At 35.9% G+C, this 20,697-nt stretch overlaps 1 protein-coding gene across 1 annotated transcript in view; it reads right to left on the bottom strand.

The window, feature by feature from the left end:
• Positions 1-19,558, bottom strand: part of LOC124887054 — a 40,067-nt gene extending 20,509 nt beyond the window's left edge. Inside the window, exons 1-3 of the mRNA XM_047396223.1 lie at positions 19,382-19,558; positions 18,871-19,048; positions 5,114-5,289 (exon numbers count right to left, since the gene is read on the bottom strand). Coding sequence (XP_047252179.1) covers positions 5,114-5,289; positions 18,871-19,048; positions 19,382-19,558 — 531 coding nt within the window. The remainder of the gene's footprint in view (positions 1-5,113; positions 5,290-18,870; positions 19,049-19,381) is intronic.
• Positions 19,559-20,697: the final 1,139 nt, after the last annotated feature.

The following is a 20,697-nucleotide window of genomic DNA, read 5'->3' as shown; positions in this document are numbered from 1 at the left end:
CTAGGTTACTATTTTGCTGAAGTGGGATTGATGCTTTTTGGTTTCCTTGAACATTGGCATTCACAGCTTGAGCCAACGCTTGAAAGGCAGCCTAAAATTCAGCATGAGATACATTCTCATTCAGAAGGTCTGCATGCAGGGGTGGTTGATCATTATATCTATGTGTGTCAACTCTGCGAGGAGGTATATTCTATCACATAAAAGCAAAAGTTAAGGCAGATAGAGACAACGGTAAACACGATAGATCATTAAAGAAATGATCATTACTAACTCACCCATAGTCCCTTTCTCATAAATATGGTAAGCTTTACATTCATGATTAAGACTCTATGTAACGTGACTTGTCTGATACCCTAGGACTCTTTAAACCTTAGGCTCTAATACCAAGTTTGTAATGTCTCAAAAGTACCCCCTAGATGTCACACGGTGCTTAAGATTACGAATAGTCCTAAGTTAATCCGTTATATCTATTCATCTTGAAACTTACATGAAAAGTGAACTAACATATATAGAAACTGAAGGTAAGATATCTTAATGTAAATCCTTAACTTTGGAAACCTTAAACAAACTCCTTAAAATTAAAACATACACAATATGACAAGCCACTACTACTAACTAGAGAGCCACAGGGACATGCCCGCAAACAAAAATCAAGTAACTAAAGTACTTTAATTAATGAACAAAAGTTTGATAAGCTGGGTCCTTGAACTATGAGGACTTAACAAAAGTTGGGATGCAAGTGATGATGCCCGTAGTCAATCATGCTGCTAGAAACGAGCATCAAAACCTACATTATAAGACAATGTAGCACATAGATGTATATGTGGGTCAATACTTTTAGAACGTACTTAGTATGTGGGGGTGAATGCATAAATAAAACAAGAGTTGTATATATGTAAAAGTTCAAATAATGCATCCTAAGCATAAGTGACTCACCTTGGAATGGGGCAAAATAAAGGCTACAAGATCATAAAACATGGATAATGAAACATATGAATAAGCTTAGTGAGCCACAAGTTCTAAAATCTTTACTTTTATTATTTTTATGGGAGATTCATCTAACTGAGATAAACTATGTGAGATACCATGGAGTCCAACGTCTTACCTACATTGGGGAGAGTAGTTCTACCCTTGCTATCAAAATAGAGTCTTAACTTAACTTATCACTATACTTCATCCATATTGGGAAAATTCTTAACCTATGGTTGCTCGCAGTTTTTAAGAATTTAGGATACACTCGTCTGCATTCTCTTCTTGATGCTAAATATTTCTCCCAAAATACATATATGCTCAAACTTAAGAAATACACTTTAAAATAACATAAGGGTTTATAGACTGAAAACTAGTTATGCCTCTCTTTAATTTAAATCATAAACAAGGTGAATTTGTGGATTTCATGTCTTATCTTTAGGACAAAAGATCAAGCTTTCTTGAATCATGCTATATTGCATATGAATAAAACTTCAATAGGCTTAAACTTTCTTATAAACTTAATGCTTCTTCTTGAATCTTGAAACTCTTATTTTCCCTAATGACACTTATGACAAAATATTAGGTTCAATACCCATATAGAAATCTTTCATCCGAATCCAAATCAAAGTAATAAAATTCAAAGCATAGTAGAAATCTTAAAGTTCAAAACATGAATAAATGCAATCTTTATGCATCCTTAGCCTTAAAATGACAAGATAATGGTATGCTTCAATATATATAAGAATTTAAGGGATGAAACCTAATATAAAACAAGTAAATTCAATCTTAAAATTATGTTTTTTGGGCACAAGGATGGAAGATTAACCTTGTTCAAAAAACCCAGATACCTGAATTTGTTTGACTTATGAAGAATACTTGTACTTTGAGACTTGAGAGATGGCTTGGTGGAAAAACCCTAATATTGTTGTTCTTGAAGATGGGAGTAGAAAAGATGTTGTTAATTGACTGAAGGATAGAGGAAAATAATTCTTTTTAGGGTTATAGGTCGTTGGTTGGGAGTTATAAGAAGGGAAAAGACCAAAAATTCCTTTAACTGAACTTTACAAAAATTGATCACCAGTCGTCACGAGTCAACCATATGACTCATGTGATGAGGGTACGGGTTGGACTATTAACTTGTAAGCTTGGCAATGGCAAAGATTGCACACACTGGTCAACCTACGAGTGGTAACTTACGACTCATTACTTGTTTATACGACTTGAAACAACCACTCATATCTTGGATAGAAACTTAGGGAACTAATACTACTGAACTCACGACCTTACTTCATATGACTCGTACCATGCTTTGACAATTTCTAAGGTCAACTCGTATCTACAACAGACTTTAACTACTCCACATTGTCATAGGTACGACTTACTTTATATGACTCATATATTATATGTCCGACTCAAGGGAGTGAGTCGTATGTTGCATAGTGGCTTTCAGACACGGGGTATTACAAATGGGGGCTATTGAAACACTAATCCTAATTTGAGGAGAAAATGCAGAGAACGGAGTTTTAATTTGTTTTTTACTAAACATAATTAAAAGGGGGGGGGGGGGGGTAAAATAAAGTGTTGGAGGAAAAATTCCTGGGTAATCTCATTTTTAGTATAAAATAACCATAATTATAGATACTCTAAAGTGACGGTTGACACATCTGTTCCTATAGATAAATCCATTTTGTATACCTAATGCAATGGTTATTTTAATTTATTGTCCTAATAGATTGGATAATAATATGCGACGGTTATAACTATCAACATAAATTATTTATTGCAACAATTATAGAACTATCTCTAATTAATCGTTGCCATAGCTATAATTTCTAGTACTGGGAGAAAGATCATGAAATAAAGGTGTGGGTAGTCTATTCAATAGGTACATAATAGTAGACACACATTCACCCCAAAATTCTAGAGGTATAAATCTCAATGCTCTAGCCATGTCCAAAATAGACCTATGCCTTATTTCAACCACCCATTTTGTTGGGGAGTAAAAGGACAATATCTTTGATGCTCAACTCCTTTGTCTATAAATAAAGTCCTAATTTGAGTACTGTGAAACTCAATTCCATTATCTGATTTGACACACTTAATATTAGCATGAAACTAATTTGTCACAGTCTGCAAAAAATTTCTCAACACCACAACCGTATCTAATGTATTGTTAATTAAGAAATCCAGATAAACCTAGAAAAATCATCCACCAATGTCCGAGAGTATTTTATTCCATTATGAGTAGGCACTCTATATGGTCCTCATACATCACCATGACTTATATCAAATGCACAAGATCAGACAGTGTGGCTAGTAGGAAATGGAAGTATAGTTTGTTTTTGTAATAGAATAGATGGTACACACATGATCAGTTAGATGAACATTATGTAAGCCTATAATATTTTTCCAAAACTTTCAAAGGGACATGGCCTAACCTTCTATGCCATAGGGGGCCATTATTACATATAGTGTTTTTTCTTGTACTGGTACTTGTATGTACATAATTGGACTAGAAATGTTGTTGTAGAATCAGTAGTTGCTTGATGTAGGTTCACTTTGGGACAAAAAAGAGATGATCCCATTCTTATTTATACAATTATGCTTTAAGATGTAAAGTCCTTCCTCCTCTTTACCAATCCCTATCACCTTTTCACTTGAGAGTTCCTGAAACTTACAAAAATTTGGGAAGAAACTAACCATGCAATCTGATTCTGTGGTGATTTTGGATACTGAAAGTAGATTGTACTTAAATCCTGAAATATAGAGAACATTCTGCACTTTCCTCTCTCGTAAAACTAAAGCTTCTCCTTTATGGCTAATAGGTACTTGATCTCATATAGGTAATTGGACAATGTTTTGATTCAAGCTTGCTAATTCCTCTAATTTTTCAAGAAGATTAACATTATACACCATATAATTTGGTGCACCATTGTCAATGATCTAGTTATTTGCAGCTAGATAAGACATAAAGGCTAAAATAGTACCTGTAGTACCTGATATGCCTTAGAAATTGCTCTTATCTACATTGGCCACTACATCAGATTCATTTCACTTTTCTTTCTCCAATAGTCGAATTAACTAAGCATTTTGTTCATATGTGAAAGTTGGAGCATCTTAAGAGGTAGTTAAACTATACTGAGAAGCTATCTAATAAGTAGGCTAAAACAAGTGTCCTGCATCAGCTAAAAAGGTTCCTCCTGTACTATGACACTATTGCCATAACTAGTAGAATTTCCTCCTTTCTTTCTAAATTTGTAATCTGCTGGATATCCATGAAGTTTGTAATATGCATCCTTGGTATGGACTTTGAGCTTACAGTACTCACAGATCATACCAGATTTTTCATAGTTGGTCCTAGGTTTGAAGTCATTATTATACTAATGTTCTGATTAGTGAAACCACTAGTATGGCTATTATTAGTAGGACCACTGGATCTATCACTGTAATCAAATTTTGAACTGAATGAGCTACTACTAATTCCATGATTATAAGGCATTTTATTTATAAGAGCAGCCGAGTCATTGTTTTCTTCAATCATCACATTTTTTCTCTGACTTTCAACATTAATAATCATAGTATATGCTTGATTAACACTTGGTAAAGGTACTGTTATTAGAATCTGACTCCTAGCATTATCAAAAGACTTATTTATGTCCACGAAAAATTGCCATAGTCTATGCAACTGAAAATGTTCACTATACTGCTTAGATTCAGGGCAAGGACATAAAGAAGGTGGAGTTAAGGCTTCAAGTTCATCTCACAACTCTCTCAATCTCGAGAAATAGATAGACACAAAAGATACACCCTGAGTTAGAGTTTCTATTTCCTTGTGCAAATAAAATGTTCTAGATGTATTCACCTTATCAAACCTTTCTTTGAGATCCTCCCATACACTATGAGCATACGTTCTATAGATAACAGTGCTTACCAAATTCTTAGACACAGTGTTCATAATCCAAGCCAATATAATAGCATTACATCTATCCATAATTCAAGCAAATTAGGATCAAAATATTCATTACGACAAGTTCCTAACATGAATTCTTGTTTGTTTTTACTAAGTTGAACCATCTTCAAGGATTTACTCCACAACGAGTAATTTTTGAGCTTTGAAGTTGTATAGAAATGAGAACCAAACCTTGATTATTTGATGGATGAATATAGAGGAGATGATTGTGATGAATTTTTGTGCTTGACTGTGAATCCTTAATATTCTGAGGTTGAGATTGAACGGTAGCCCCAATGGTGGAATCTTTGTTATGTGCCATTGATTTTTTTGTTTGTCAAAAACGTGGATTTCTTCACATGCAATGGCTCAATTGAGCTAAAAAATATTTTGATGTAGAGAAGCATGATCAATTCCTTCTCAAAAATGCAAATTTTGTACTCAGTTTGGAGGATTTTTACGATTCCAATACTAACTGAACCCAAATTGCTTCAACCTTAACAACCTTTTCTTTTACTGAGAATAATTTACTTCCACAAATTTAGTGTATTGAGGCATCAACCTAGATGCTCTGATTACCATGTTGAAGAACTTAGTTATGGGAACACTAAGAGATTGAAACTCGGTGAAAATAAAGAAGAAGAAGGAGAGAAATATCTATTCTCACAGTTGAACCAATGAAATAGTATGCTTAGTCGGTAAGATACAGGGTCTATATATAGACCAGTAACTATCCTACACTCTAATATATATTTCATCTAATCTAACTGACTTATCAGTTATAACTAATTACACATAGCTCACTAACTACAAATTAGATAAAGTATATTTACACACCACTTGCCCCACATACTTCTACACATTTTTTTTAATTAGACATTTTATAAATAAATAGTATACATAATGATAAATTAAAATTTAAGCATATATTTTAAATTTATTTTCCTTTTTTCTTTGTGAAATAAAGTCAAAATTTATTATTACCTTAACTCATGACATTGTATTACCATTATATTTGCTTGTAGCAGTACCAATCACTTTAAAAGGAAAAAAAATAATCAATTTGATTGTGTGTCGATATTAATATCAGTAATTTTTTCATTTATAGAATTGCTAAATTTATATTTGTTGCTAATGTATTTATGCATTGTCATTTATATCAATGAAAACACTACTACACATTATAATTTCCATTATAAATTAATACTCGTTAGGCAGTCTAAATTTAATTTAATTAATATATATTTTAGTAGTGTCAATTTCTAAAAGGAAGAAATAATAAATTTTGACTTTATTTTATAAAGAAAAAAAAAGGAAAAAAATTTAAAAATATATGCTTAAATTTAAATATATTATTATGTGTATTAATTATTTATAAAATATCTAATTAGTAATATGTGTCAATATTAATAGATTCTAAGTTATTTTTAGTCTCTCGCGTGACTTCTAAGAGGGTAAGTACACTCTCTTTGTTATCTAACAGTTAAGAATGTATATATTACATTTTAAAGTAGTTAAGGAGGGTAATAGAACCTTTCGAAAGAAAAGGTGTATAACTGAAAATATGATCAAACTTCAGGGTGGTAATTATATCCTTTTCCATCAATTTACATATACTTTATATTACTCTAAAACGTCACACATGCAACTCACAATGCATATAACATATCATACAAATATACACTTGTATATTACTGTATTTTTAGTGCATGGCATGTGTATCATCCCTAGAAGTCATGCAAACCATCACCAATAATTACTTGCATATTCCTATGTTTTATGAGTTATACTTGTATTTTACTTTATAATATAAGAAAATTAATTGGGATAGAATAAAACATCTAAATATTAAGAATGAATATTTTTTATTGTCTAAAGATATGATAAACTTTGAAAGGTTGTTGTATTTAAATTGTGTTAGTTCTATATATAGTTAATAAATTCTATGCCGTTTGCAAATTTTGGCTCTAAGATGATGTTTGAATTTATTATTGTCAAGTTAATTTTTCTCGTAACTCTAAAGCACTTTGAATTTTATAGCTATTCTCGTTACTTGCCAAGATTCAATTTTGGCTGATAATAACTTTCTTGATTAGAAAGAAAATGTGTTACACTTGGAGTTCCGGAATTGAATTTGTATTTTCACGTTGACGCAAATCCTTCCTTTTGCACCTTTTCTGGTATCTGAATCTTGTTTGCAGGACTTGCTGGATTTATTACCCAGAAAATCTTTGTTTTCTTGATGTACTTTTTTTTCTAGAGTCACAAAAACAAAAAAAAAACAGGTGTCACGATCCGAACCATGGCCCTAACGGACATCCCAAATCAATGAAGGCCTGAGATGAGCTCTTAACATTACATTGTAAACCTAGTAAAAACTAAAGTCGCAGAAACAAGCCCATAATAAAAGGAGTTCAACATTTAAATAAAGTAATATTCATATCTTAAGAACAAAAATCAAACTAATTATCCAACACCGTCTACGGAGCCTCTAACTTTAAGAAGAGCTCCTAGGTCGGGAAATGGCTCCGAATATACCATAGAAACCATAGAACGAAAACATAATCGAAATGAAAAATTGCCTTCCGGATGATGGAGGACTCACCAGTTATCACCAGTTGTCAAGAGAGAATGTGAGTGCCTTAATACTGCACAGAATCATGAAAAAATGCCTCCGAACCTACATCATAAAATAATATAGCGTGCAAGGATGGTCAGTATGATGAGTACTAGAATAGCGAAAGGGATAAAAATATTCTTTTACGAAAATCAGCCATAAAACACATATTCATTATCCAAGATAATAATAAAGTAAATAACATGAGACAAGGAACATAAAGACATGACCAATTAAAACTTAGTCCTAAACTATGTAAGTTTTCACCAACCTCCAATAATCCACGGGCTATATGGGTCCAGTTCTCCCCAATCGGCGGAACATCGGTTCAGGTTTTTCACAAGTACTGAGATTAGGCTAAAGTCACTAATGGCCTAAAGCCACCATATTATCCTCATGTAAGGACACCATTCGTCATCCAATTAAGTTACAACATCCTATGTTGGCAATATATAGGCTTCGGGCGTTGGTCACGAGTATGTACATCTTCTCGGTAAAACTACATAATTTCTCTTTAAGCTCAATTAAAATATTTTCACAATCATTCAATCGTGGAGTTTTTTACTAAGACATTCCCATATTGGTATCGTCATACCAAGACTTGCAAGTCGTTCATATAATACGATACTATTTATATTAACCATTTTAGGCTCTAAATTTTGTCTTTAAAATCCATAACCATAGCCCCCAAAGACTTTCAAAAGTCATAAACATAGCCCCCAAGGACTTTGAAAGTGTTATTGAACCTTTTACTATTTCTTCTAAAACAATATTTCAAAAGGACGGAATAAACACTGTAACATCTTCATTGAAAAGCAAGTTTTGACTTGGGTTGAGAGTCATATCTTTATCATGCAAAGCCCGTAAAAGTTGTGAATCAATATTGCCAATTCCACCATTATCATGTGATACATTTAAGTTTCAAGACCCATTATTTATACATAGAAAACCATTAAATCAAGAGAAAAGAAAAACCAACATAAAGTTTTCACAACCAAACCCCTCAACCCTAGCTTCAAATAACCATTAAGGAACATAGAATTACCAAGTAAACTAACATAATATAATGATACTTAATAAATATTATTTAACATACCTTTTTGATGGAAGAAATTTGAAAAAATCTTAAATCTTGAACCTTGATGCTGGAACTCTAGCTTGAAATCGATATAAAGACTTAATTGACTTGGATTCATTTCACATATCATTGATGAAGAATTTAGTGAGATAATATTGAGAAGGAACTATAATATTTGACCCTTCTTGAAACTTTATATTAGGAGCTTGGAGTTTTTGAGAGAGAAGATGAATTAGAAATTTGAGAATGATTCTCATAGTTTATGACGATTTGGGAAATAAAAATGGATAGGAGAAGTTACACAGGGTGAAAGAATTATCTTACACTTGATTTAATAAGAGAAAAATATATTTTACATTAAAAATTGAGGTCACATCGCAGGCCAAATCACACGGCCCCTGCCTCCCGCGGCCAATTGCATACCTCGAACAACATCTCACTAAAAAACCCATAACTTCTTACTCCAAATTTTAATTGATGAACAGTCATTTGAGTTGGAAAAAAGACTCAAAAACCTTTAATTTGGTAGGTAGTAGGACACCTAACTCATTATATTTTAGAAGTAATGGTCATTGAAAGTTGACCCAAGTAAGAACGTCTACTAAAACTCAATCGGTAGGAAAGTTCTCAACTCAACTTCGAGTTAGGAGATTTTTATGACTTCAATTCAACTCCAAAGATGTTCCACTACTAAATAATTAATCATCATAATTATATTTAAATAAAAATCACTGGTTTTAGGTCTATACATGTAAGATGGACGGTTCAAATTCTATCCCAAAAATATGAGGTGCTATATTATCCTCCTCTTGAAATCATACGTCCTTGAATGATGGATAGGAACTTATTGAAGCTATAAATGTACATAATAAAGGATGTAACTTCACATTAGAAATTCTCCCTCAATAAAACATACACAAGCATAAAAAAAGAGCTTCATGACAACACCGAGTTAATCCTGTAAGCACGAATCATGAGATAACAAGACTTGACATAGACATGATCTTCAGCATGAGTTCTATGGAACGTGATCATAACAACATGAGGCATGAATTTATTTGGTTATCATAGATTTTGATTTATTTTGATACTTGACATGAAATAAGGCTTTGTTGGTCATAGGAAGAGAAGTATTCTCCACCTTAAATGATATGGCCAATAGCCCTTAAATTTAGTGACACTTCTTAACTATGCATTTTACTACAAATAAACACTTTATCATTTTCAAATTGTAATTCCCCCGTACAGTACATAACAACAAGAGCCTGAGTCTCACTGCATAGTGTTTCTATGTTGAAGCCTAATCTGGAGTTAGAAGGTGCTAGCTTAAGCTATGGGACCCTATACTCTACATCCTTCCACAAATACTACTCTATCTTATCACAATAATCAAATAATATCAGATCTTAATTAAGGAGTACTAGCCACATAATACAATGATTTGTGTATCTATCAATCACAACATTCAAGCCTATTTCTACTACACCCACTTTATGAATCTCCCCACTAAAAATCAATAACTTCAATCACTTTTACAAATATTTTTACCATATATATCTTTCCTAACTATTTCACATAACAAAAGTTTATTTCACTCCTCCCATTTCATCTATAACTTAGCTAGAGTAGTCACACTATAATTTTCAAAATAAAGAGCATATACTCTCTTATTCATATCATTACTCTACTGTCATCACTATTATGATCATCGTAACATAATGAAGGTCGCTAAGGTACTAGAACACGAGCTTCAGGGATATGAGTGACACCATTCATTTATAACTTATTGTTGCACTACTCAAGGTGGGGCCTGTGATGTAAGATATAATATAATAGGCATGGAGTGCTTCATATATCAAACACCGAGATCATAAATGAAGGATCGTTGAGGCATAAAAATAACATAGCATGAGTTCTTAGGACTGGGCATAATGAGAAACATGAGTGCATATATCATGAGTTGTATAACATAAAGTTGGTATTCATATATTCTAGGAAAAAGTCAAGGATTGCTGCTCATTTTAAAAACTGAGATTGGTCATGGGTTTGCATAGGTAGCATCACTTTGGGCTAGACATGACATAAAATGAATTTGTAAAATATAGAAAGTATAGTTCCTTAGAATTAAGCATGATGTGAGACGTGGGTTTATGGATCATAAGCATCGTAACATAGAGCTTGAATGCTTGAAAGCTTGGATTGTTGAGAGATATTATTGTTGCTAGTTCAGGGGTCGAAGCATGGACATAAGTTGCTTTTAGACCTTAGGCATGGCATAATTTATATGCATGACATTGGTAGAATGTTCTCTTAAACCAAAGTAGTAGGAATTTGGTATAATAAGAATAAATTTATCATTTCTGTTTCTTAAAACTCGCCACCATGAGAAATTCAAGCTTTGTCTCAATTCATAATCTCCCCCTTAGCTCAAGGCCACTATCCTAAACTTACAGACATATCCTCTCATTAAGTATATAAGCACAACACTCAACACAATGGGGGTATCATTATACACATGAATTCCAAACTCCCCCTTGATAATTATAATATGAAGACACTAAATTCTTTCTTGGACATCCCCTTAAGGGATGCTAATCTTAACTTCTACTAGCCTCTATAGTCATCACCCTATAACTTACACTCTCATGGGAATACATATTCATATTCTCTAACACATAACCATTCGTTCCCCACTCAGTATACTAGCATTAAACCTCTAATCGCATAACCTCACAATTTAACAAAATCTTTAAAACTATACCAAAGGCTCACATTGTCTATTTATATTTTCCTTAATTCAGTTCTAAAGAACAACATATGATATTTACCTAGTATTCTTCATATGAAAAAATCAAGAATACTTACTAGGAAATGTCGTGCTATAGAAATATAGCACTTTCGATGCTTAAAATGAGGAAACTATACAAGTTTCCGAGGCTATTTTGTTAGATATGATTTGTTTTGGGCATGTTTTACAGGAAATTATATTTTGGATGATAAGTTCGTGAAAAAGGTGGGAAAAGTATTTTTATCTATTTTTGGAGAAATTATGGATATTAAGGATATTTTCCAGCTTGTTCGTGATCAAAGAATGTGCGGGAATTGAAGAAGAGCTGAAAACATGACTTCCGACACTTACCAAGTCAACATTGGCCATCAGTAGGACCTATGGACTGCATATAGGCAAAGCAAGTACCAAAATTCCAAAATCCCGAGAGCTAAACTTTCAAGATTTTTGCTTTCGGTACCTGCGGTTTGTACCAGTGCCTAATGTCAGGACCGCAAGTACTACTTGCTCCCAGTACCAGACCACAGGTAGAGACCATATGTAGTCACTGACCCAATTTTCTCCTATTTCATCCGAGCTTCAGTTTTAAGGTTTTCTCTTGTACTATAAATACCCTTTATGTACTTTTTAGTCGGAGTTACACATTTTTTATATTCACAAATATATTTTGATTCCAAGATCCTATTTTGATCTTAGAATTTTCTTGTATTGACTTTAGTTCATTAATTCAGTTATGGTTGTGGGTTTTATTTCTTATTATCATCGTAATTTCATCTATGCTTTCGAATATGAATGTTTCACAAGCATAAGCGGCTAAAACCCATAGCTAGGGTTGTGGAAACCCTGGAGGATTGACAAAGTAGGGGAAGTGCTTTTCTTACTTCATCAAAACCCCCTATTTACTTCATCAAAACCCCCTATTTACTTTTCTTATTCTGTTTGTTGACTACAACTGCTGAGATCTACAAAGCCATATGTTTCCTTGAATTCAACCCTAACTTCTGTTGGGTTACTATATCATGACAGCGATCATATCATCATCTAATAGGAGGTGTTGTTTGGATGTCATCAAAATTTTGGAGCCTTTGTTAGGTTACAGAAAAGCAGGTCAAGATTTTTAGCCTAACACTTGCGCGCCAGCATCATACCTACGCCTAGAGTCAGACCGCAGGTAGTGGCCGCAGGTATAAGCTGTGGCTAGGTCAAATTTTGGGCCCACCAATACTTAAATATGACCTAATACAGCTCCCCTCAACTATATAAGAACATTCTTACCCTCATTCTAACTCATTTAGATCCTCAAAACTTTACTTTTCTCTTTGAATTCAAACTTTTCACTTAAATACAAACTAACCCCATACTTAAGTATCGGCTAAATTATCACTTGTTTGAGATAAAAAGTTGCTCCAACATACTAAAAAGATGTTCCAACTTTGATTTGCTTGATTTCTTCATTATTCTCTTTCGGTTTTTTTCATATAAAAGGTAACTTTCTTAGCTCCTAATGGTTATATATTGGTTTATCTATTGTTTAAACAAGTTGATATGTATTCCATTTCAAAATATACAAAATATATCATGCTTTTATGTAGGAGCCTTGAAGTATCCTAAAAACATAACGTAGGGCCTTGTTTTGAACAAAAATCTAAAGTTAGGCCCCAACTAAAAGTTGAACTTGACTGAATGAAAGTAATACCAATAGTTGAGCATGTTTGTTTGTTTTGAAAGCTGTGATTTATGATAAGTATGTGTACGTTGGACTTCTCAAAATTTCAAATAGGTTATAGGGGTGCAAAATTGAGGAAAAACTCTAACTTTGCAAATTTTGAGTTTTTTTTTTTACTTTTGCTATCCCTCACTTTTGTTGGAAACTAACAACTAGTTTTTTAGGTACATATGGAACCTAAATTGGTGAAGAAGATGAGGGTCGGTACTTCAAGGAGACGGACAAAGTCTCCTGAGTTTAGCGGTTTAGTAGAGGAGTAACCGAGGAAACATCGTATAGATGCTGCATTTGTGGTGACAGGCAGAGTTATGAGAGGACAGACTCACCGAGCTGCTCAGTTAGCTGAAGCTCGACCGAGGATGAAGTCAAATAGGATGTCACCATCACATTCTCCTCCACTAGATGATGATGATGATGATAATAAGGAGATAGAGTCTGAGTCTTCTCTATGGTTGATGCTTAGGACCCTCATTCTGAGGAGGGGTCCCAGGATTCATCTGATGAGGTTGAGAAAGAGCAGTCATTTGTAGTGCCTCAGTCTGAGAAGGGTACCACCACTCATGAACAATAGACAGAGTTACCCTAGTCTAATAAGGGTACCAAGAAGCCTTCTCATGATGCATCAGTATAGCAAAGCCCCACACCTGCACATACCCAGAGTCTCTCCCCTTGGAGGAACCTTCAAGGTGGTATGTAGAAGGGATACGAAATATATTTGAGTTGGATAGTCATTTTTGGGAGATAGGTAGGCCTTCGAGGTATATTTATGAGGAGCATTATATTGACCTATCGGGGCTAGATCGAGTACCAAAGGTGCGGGCAACATTTGATAGATATCAATTACAGTGGATAACTAGGACGCTCGATTCTTATAGCCTGACTATGATATGGGAATTTTATGCATTCTATAGAGCCACCGTAGTCCTTCCTATGAGCCATCATCCAGACTTGATAACATTTTCTAGGCATTCACACCTTGAGCACACACTGGTTAGAGTTTACATATCGACAGAGACTATTCACAGAATTATCTTCAGCCCAGAGTACATTACTCCTACATCTACTGCTGAGTGAAACCACATATTGAGGTTCGCATGTGATTGACATATCATGAAGGAGGTTGACCACCAACGTGAGAGGTTCGAGATGGCTAAGTGGATAGCTAGTTATATTTCACCGCTGGGTGATGTGACCCCATGGATTGAGAGAAAAGTTGTGATCAAGAAGGGCCTCTTGACGTTGGAGGGAAAGTTTTGGTGGTTGGAAATTAGATATCGATTGATATCCACTGCTTTGGATAATAAATTGATGTAGGAGGGAGAAACACTGGTTGTATGTCGTATAGTTGGAAATGATGTTGATTTTTTTTCTATTCTTCGCCATGAGTTACATGACAAAGAATTTGGGAGTTGACTAATCTGCCCTTCCCTTGCATGATTCAGAGGCTATTTGATGAGGTTGGTGTGCCTGGGATACTGGGTGTAGATAAGAGAGTACCTACGATGGTGACTGCATAAAAGAAGGACATGAAGGGTCTGGCATGTCCAGTCACTTCTAGGAGATCAAGACATCAAGCAACAGTACCACGAGCCTAGTTTGATGGCCCAGTAGTTTCCACAGAGCCTAGTGAAGAACATCAAGATGATGCAGGTACTAGTTTTGACATTGAGATATGAGAGAAGATAGAGGCTCCATATTCGACTACACAGGGTGAGAGGACACAGGCTACTTCTTTTTTAGCCCCGACGTCAACATTAGAGTCGGTGGGTACATCTATAGAGCCTACTTTCCCATCCACTACATCTTTTGCTCTAGGTATGATTACTATATCTAGTGAGTTTTTACAAATCTTAGTAAACAACAGAGAGCCACAGATGCTAGAGTGAGGGTTGTTGAGACTGAGATAACTACCCTCTACGAGCAGATGAGATTAGGGATTAGGACTAGATTTGTGCAGGCACAGGCCCGATGGGAGGCCGCACTGAGTGTTGCACTGTCCGAGCTAGGTGTCGACTTCTAGACATGACTCAATGAGTTTGAGATATAGGTTACAAACCGATACACAGAGATAGCTACACTATATCTAGCTCAGATAAGGGAGGAGTTTGATGTGTTACGAGGAGAGGTACGCTCTCTTATGAAGAGTCGTGTTGGAACCACTCCCTCAGTTATACCCCAGGTTGTACAGATATCACCTCTACGTGCACCGAGATAGTTTGATTTTCTTGCAGGGGGTGATGAGAAGGTCTCAGCAATTGGGGCCAAAAGAGGTCTCATAGACGACTTGTAGGACCCTAATTTACCATATGACCAGGCCGTTAAAAAGGCCAGGTATGATTCGATAGAGTCTTCATTTGTCGATAGGCAGAGACATGAATCTATAGTAGTGGGTGCATTATTTAGTAGTGCACCACCACCACCTCCACTAGCTGATATGCCCCCATCTGGGATGCTCTTTTGTGTTGTATTGTATTCTTTGGGTATTGTGTTGATTTTGTCTAATTAGGAGATTTTAAGTATTTAGGGTTGTAGTCATGTTTTGAGTAATTTGTGACCTATCAAAAAATTTGAGTTTTAGAACTGTGTTAATGTATATATATGTGAAAATTATGGATCTTGTTATGGCATTAGGATTAGAGACATGATAATCACTTTCTAACAATTGCATGAATCAGATAGGTAGTAGTTGGTAATATTGACTCTGTGATATATGTGTGTGAGATACTACCTAGATTCCTTTGTATGTCAAATTCAAAATTTTCCTGGTTAGTCTTGCCTAGGTTGAAGGATAGTCGGTTAGGAAAGAATCATAGGTTATTTTTTATTTTAGTCCACTTTTAGCCTAAATGACCTTCCATGAGTGAATTATATCCCTTGATCCCTATTTTAAGCCTTGTAGCCTATTTTTCTTGTTTCACCATTCACCTTCTCATTTATAGTACAATGAACCTATTTTGGCCCTGGTCCTCCTTGGACATTATGCAACTTAACTTAGGCAAAATACCTAAGTTGAGGGTGGCTATCATAAGGGTGCGTAGTGTAAAATGCGTATGAAGAAGGGTAAAATAAGAGAAAAAGTTAGTAGGGCTGGGTGTGGTAGAAAAAGAAAAGGAAAAGAAATAGAAAAAAAGAGAAAAGAATTTTGAAAAAGCGAAAAAGAAAGAATAAAAGGTCACACCCAACCTGAATGTGCATAAAAGAATAAAAATGGAGAAATAAGGGTGGAATAAAAAAGAAATTGGGCATTAAGTGAGACCCAAAGTTAGTGTAGTGCGGAGGAGGCTTAATTATTTGATATGTCCATATGTACCATACCATTCCCCAAGCCTACATTACAAGCCGAATAAAGTCCTATAGTGATCCTACTTGACTATCTGAATGCTAAGGTAAAGAAAATAAGGGCAAGCCTATAGTATTTGACATGCATTGATTGGAACTTCTCTTTTGAGTGTGAGTGTCTCTTGACCATACTTACATTGACATGTATTATTTCATATGAGCGAGTGGGACAATCTTGTTGTGAGGGCACTTAAGTCATTTGCTAGCTATTTGCTTGTTTCGGGTAGTGTAACTTGTATATATGAGTGGTTGTCTGTTGCTAATGTAATTTCCATGAAACATAAAATGTATCTACTTAAAACCATATCTAATAACATGCTACCTGAGGTACAACCTATTCTTATAAATCTAACGCTATTATCCACCTAATGACTTAGCCACAATTCATTGCTTTCATAGTCCCCATGTATATATGACAATTACCCACTTAAATTTTTCATAAGTTATCAACCTAAGATCTTTCACACATCATATCACACCTAATAATCTACTCCTACAAATCTTACATCACTATCATTAAGGTAACATTCTTTTCACCACAATCAACATCTAAAGTTCAAACTTAATATCTATTACCAGTCATAAACTGCCAATGAAACATCCCACATACTGTACTAGTCCATCAAAATATATGACAAATTAATCAATCTAAATTTCTCATTCCACTTACTGCTACTTACAAGCACTTTCTTCTTCACAACGTTACTACCAAAAACAACAACAACATACCCAGTGTATTCCCACCTAGTGGGGTCTGGGGGGGGTAGAGTGTACGCAGACCATACCACTACCTCAAGAGAAGTAGAGAGGCTATTTCCGATAGACCCTTGGCTTAGGACCAATAACAGTATAACCAATACAAAAAGTAAGCGCATATAAACTAGTATGGTACACAAACCAAACTAACAGTATAACAAACACAAAAGATAAATGCATAATAAACTAGTACGGGATGCAAAAAAAGCAACACCACTAGCCCCAAAAACTACAGCCACAACACTATGAACTAGAAACTCCAGACCCAAAGGAGCACTCCCCTATTACTACTGTGGTGCTCCCCCCAACCCTCTACCCTAATTCGCGTCCTCCACACCTTCCTATTAAGGGTTACGTCCTCTGTAAGTTGTAATTTCTCCATATCATGCCTAATCACCTCTCTTTAATATTTCTTTGGTCTACCTCTAGCCTGCCTAAAACCATCCTCCATACTGGAGCATCAGGGCCCCTCCTCATCACATGCCCAAACCAACATAGCCTCACTTCTCAAAACTTATCCTTCACTGAGGCAACTCCCACCTTTTCCTGAATAATTTTATTCCTCACCCTATCTTTTCTAGTATGTCCACACATCCATTGCAACATTCGCATCTCTGCCACCTTCACCTTTTGGATGTGGGAGTTCTTAATTGGCCAACACTCCTCTCCATACAACATAGTCGTCCAGACTACCACTCTGTAGAACTTACCTTTAAGCTTCGGGGGCACCTTCTTATCCCAAAGGACTCCCAAAGTGAGCTCCACTTCAACCACCCTGCCCCAATACGATGCGTGACATCCTCGTCAATCTCACCATTACCCTGAATTATGGACCCTAGATACTTGAAACTCTCCCTCTTCTGGATGGCCTGAGAGTCTAGCTTCACAACCACTCCATCTTCTTGAGACATATCACTGAACTTATACTTCAAGTACTTCGTCTTGGTTCTACTTAACCGAAAACCTTTAGATTCAAGCGTTTGTCTCCAAATCTCCAACTTATCATTAACTCCACCCCTAGTCTCGTCGATCAGAACCATATTATCTGTAAATAACATACACCAAGACACCTCTCTTTGAATATGTCCCATCAAAACATCTATCACCAAGGAAAATAGAAATGGGCTAAGAGTCGATCCCTGGTGTAACCTTATCAAAACTGTGAAGTGCTTCGAATCTCCACCTATCGTTCTCACATAAGTTTTCGCACCATCATACATATCCTAAATCGACCTAGTGTACGCCAAGGGCACCTCTCTATCCTCTAAGCACCTCCACAGAATCTCCCTGGGAACTCTGTCATATGTCTTCTCTAGATCAATAAACACCATGTGCAAGTCATTCTTCCTCTTTAAAAACTGCTCCACTAATCTCCTCAAAAGGTGAATGGCCTCAGTGGTCGAGCGATCAGGCATGAAACTAAACTGATTCTCAGAGATCGTCACGATCCTCCTCATCCTCAACTCTACCACCTTTTGCCAAACCTTCATAGTATGACTTAACAACTTAATACTTCTATAGTTGTTACAACTCTAAATTTCTCCCTTGTTCTTATACACGGGAATCATCATGCTCCACCTCCATGCTTCAGGCATCTTAGAAGCTCTAAAAATAATGTTAAATAACCTAGTCAACCACTCCAGACCTGCCCAACTAGTGCTCTTCCAAAAATCTACTGGAATCTCGTCTAGCCCTGTTGCCCTACCCCGCTGCATCCTGCGAATAGCTCCCTTGACCTTCTCAACCTCCATACACCTATAAGAACTATAATAGCAACCCTCGTCAGATATCTCTAAGCCTCCCAACACAGAACCTTTATCCCCCTTGTCGTTCAAAAGTTTATAAAAATAGGACTGCCACCTCTCCCTAATGAGGGCATCCTTAACCAACACTATACCATCCTCTCCTTTGATGCACTTCACTTAGTCAAGGTCACGAGCCCTACGCTCTCTGTCCTTGGCCATCCTATACAACTTTTTATCTCTGTCTTTCTCCTCTAAAGCCGCATATAAACTCTCAAAAGTTGCTGGTTTAGCCGTCATAACCGCTAACTTAGCCTCTCTTCTAGCTACCTTATACTCCTCCTTATTCTTCTGCCTTTCCTCATCATCCTTGCTCCCAACTAACTTAGCATAAGCCACCTTCTTAGACTCTACCTTTCTCTTAACCTCTTTGTTCTTCCACCAGTTACCTCGATGTTTGCCAGATCGACCTTTCAAGACACCCAACACCTCTCTAGCGGTCTCCGTAATACAACTGACAGTCATCTCCCACATATTATCCACACACTCTCTACTATTCCAATCCCCCCTACTCTTCAACTTCTCTTCCATCTCCAAAGCACTAGGCAAAGTCAAGTTACCCCACTTAATCTTGGGCCGTGCCTCCCCACTTCTCTTCTTTTTGTCTTTATTGATAACCAAGTCCATCACCAACAACCTATGTTGATTCGAGAGATTTTTTCTAGGTATGACTTTATAGACCTTACATAGTGCTCTATCCCCTTTTCTAAGAAGCAAAAAGTCTATTTGAGTCTTGGCTACTAAACTACGAAACGTAATAAGGTGATCCTCTTTCTTTAAAAAGCTTGAATTTGCTATCCACAACCCAAAAGCCGTAGAAAAATCGAACAGAGAATTTTCTCCTTCATTCCGCTCACCAAAATCAAAACCGCCATGCACATCATCATACCCTCTTGACAAAGACCCAATATGCCCATTGAAATCCCCTCCCATGAAAAGTTTCTCAGTGCTCGGAATGCTCCTCACCACCTCATCTAAAACATCCCAGAATTTCTTCTTCTTCTCTTCATCTAAACCTATTTGTGGGGCGTAGGAACTAATAACGTTCACCATAGACCCTCCCATGACCAACTTAATAGAAATTAGTCTATCACTAAATCTCTTTACCTTTACCACCTGCTCCCTAAGATCTTCATCAACTAAGATACCTACCCCATTTCTATGTCTCACGCTACCCGAGTACCATAACTTATATCCATCCACATCTCTCTCTTTAGTGCCTACCCATTTAGTTTCCTGAACACACGCTACACTAACTTCCCTCTTTCTAAGAATCTTCACCAGCTCTATAGACCTACCCTGTAAAGTACCGATATTCCAAGACCCAACTCGTAACCTAGAAGCTCCTTTATCCCGCCTAACCTTACTACCTCTAAACCCAAACTCAATCCTAGACCCGACCCAAACCCAACCCTCCAAACCCTAACCCAGACCCAATACCTCTTAACCCTAACCCCGACCTATGACATAACCCTAGTCTACATCACCAATCATAGCCACTATGCAACAAAGGGGGATCAAGATAAGGTAAAAGGGCACACTAGTTAAAATGAAGTCAATAAAGGAGCTAGGGGCACAAACAACAATCTATAATATATAGAGAGCAATAAAACCAATAATATAACGCAAATTTTGATAAGCAATAGTCAATAGCGGGAACTAATACTACC

Source organism: Capsicum annuum, chromosome 9 (genome assembly GCF_002878395.1).
Source record: "Capsicum annuum cultivar UCD-10X-F1 chromosome 9, UCD10Xv1.1, whole genome shotgun sequence".
In the NCBI taxonomy this organism is placed as follows: Eukaryota; Viridiplantae; Streptophyta; class Magnoliopsida; order Solanales; family Solanaceae; genus Capsicum; species Capsicum annuum.
Note: the sequence above shows the minus strand (reverse complement) of the source record. Positions and strands in the feature narration are given on the sequence as shown.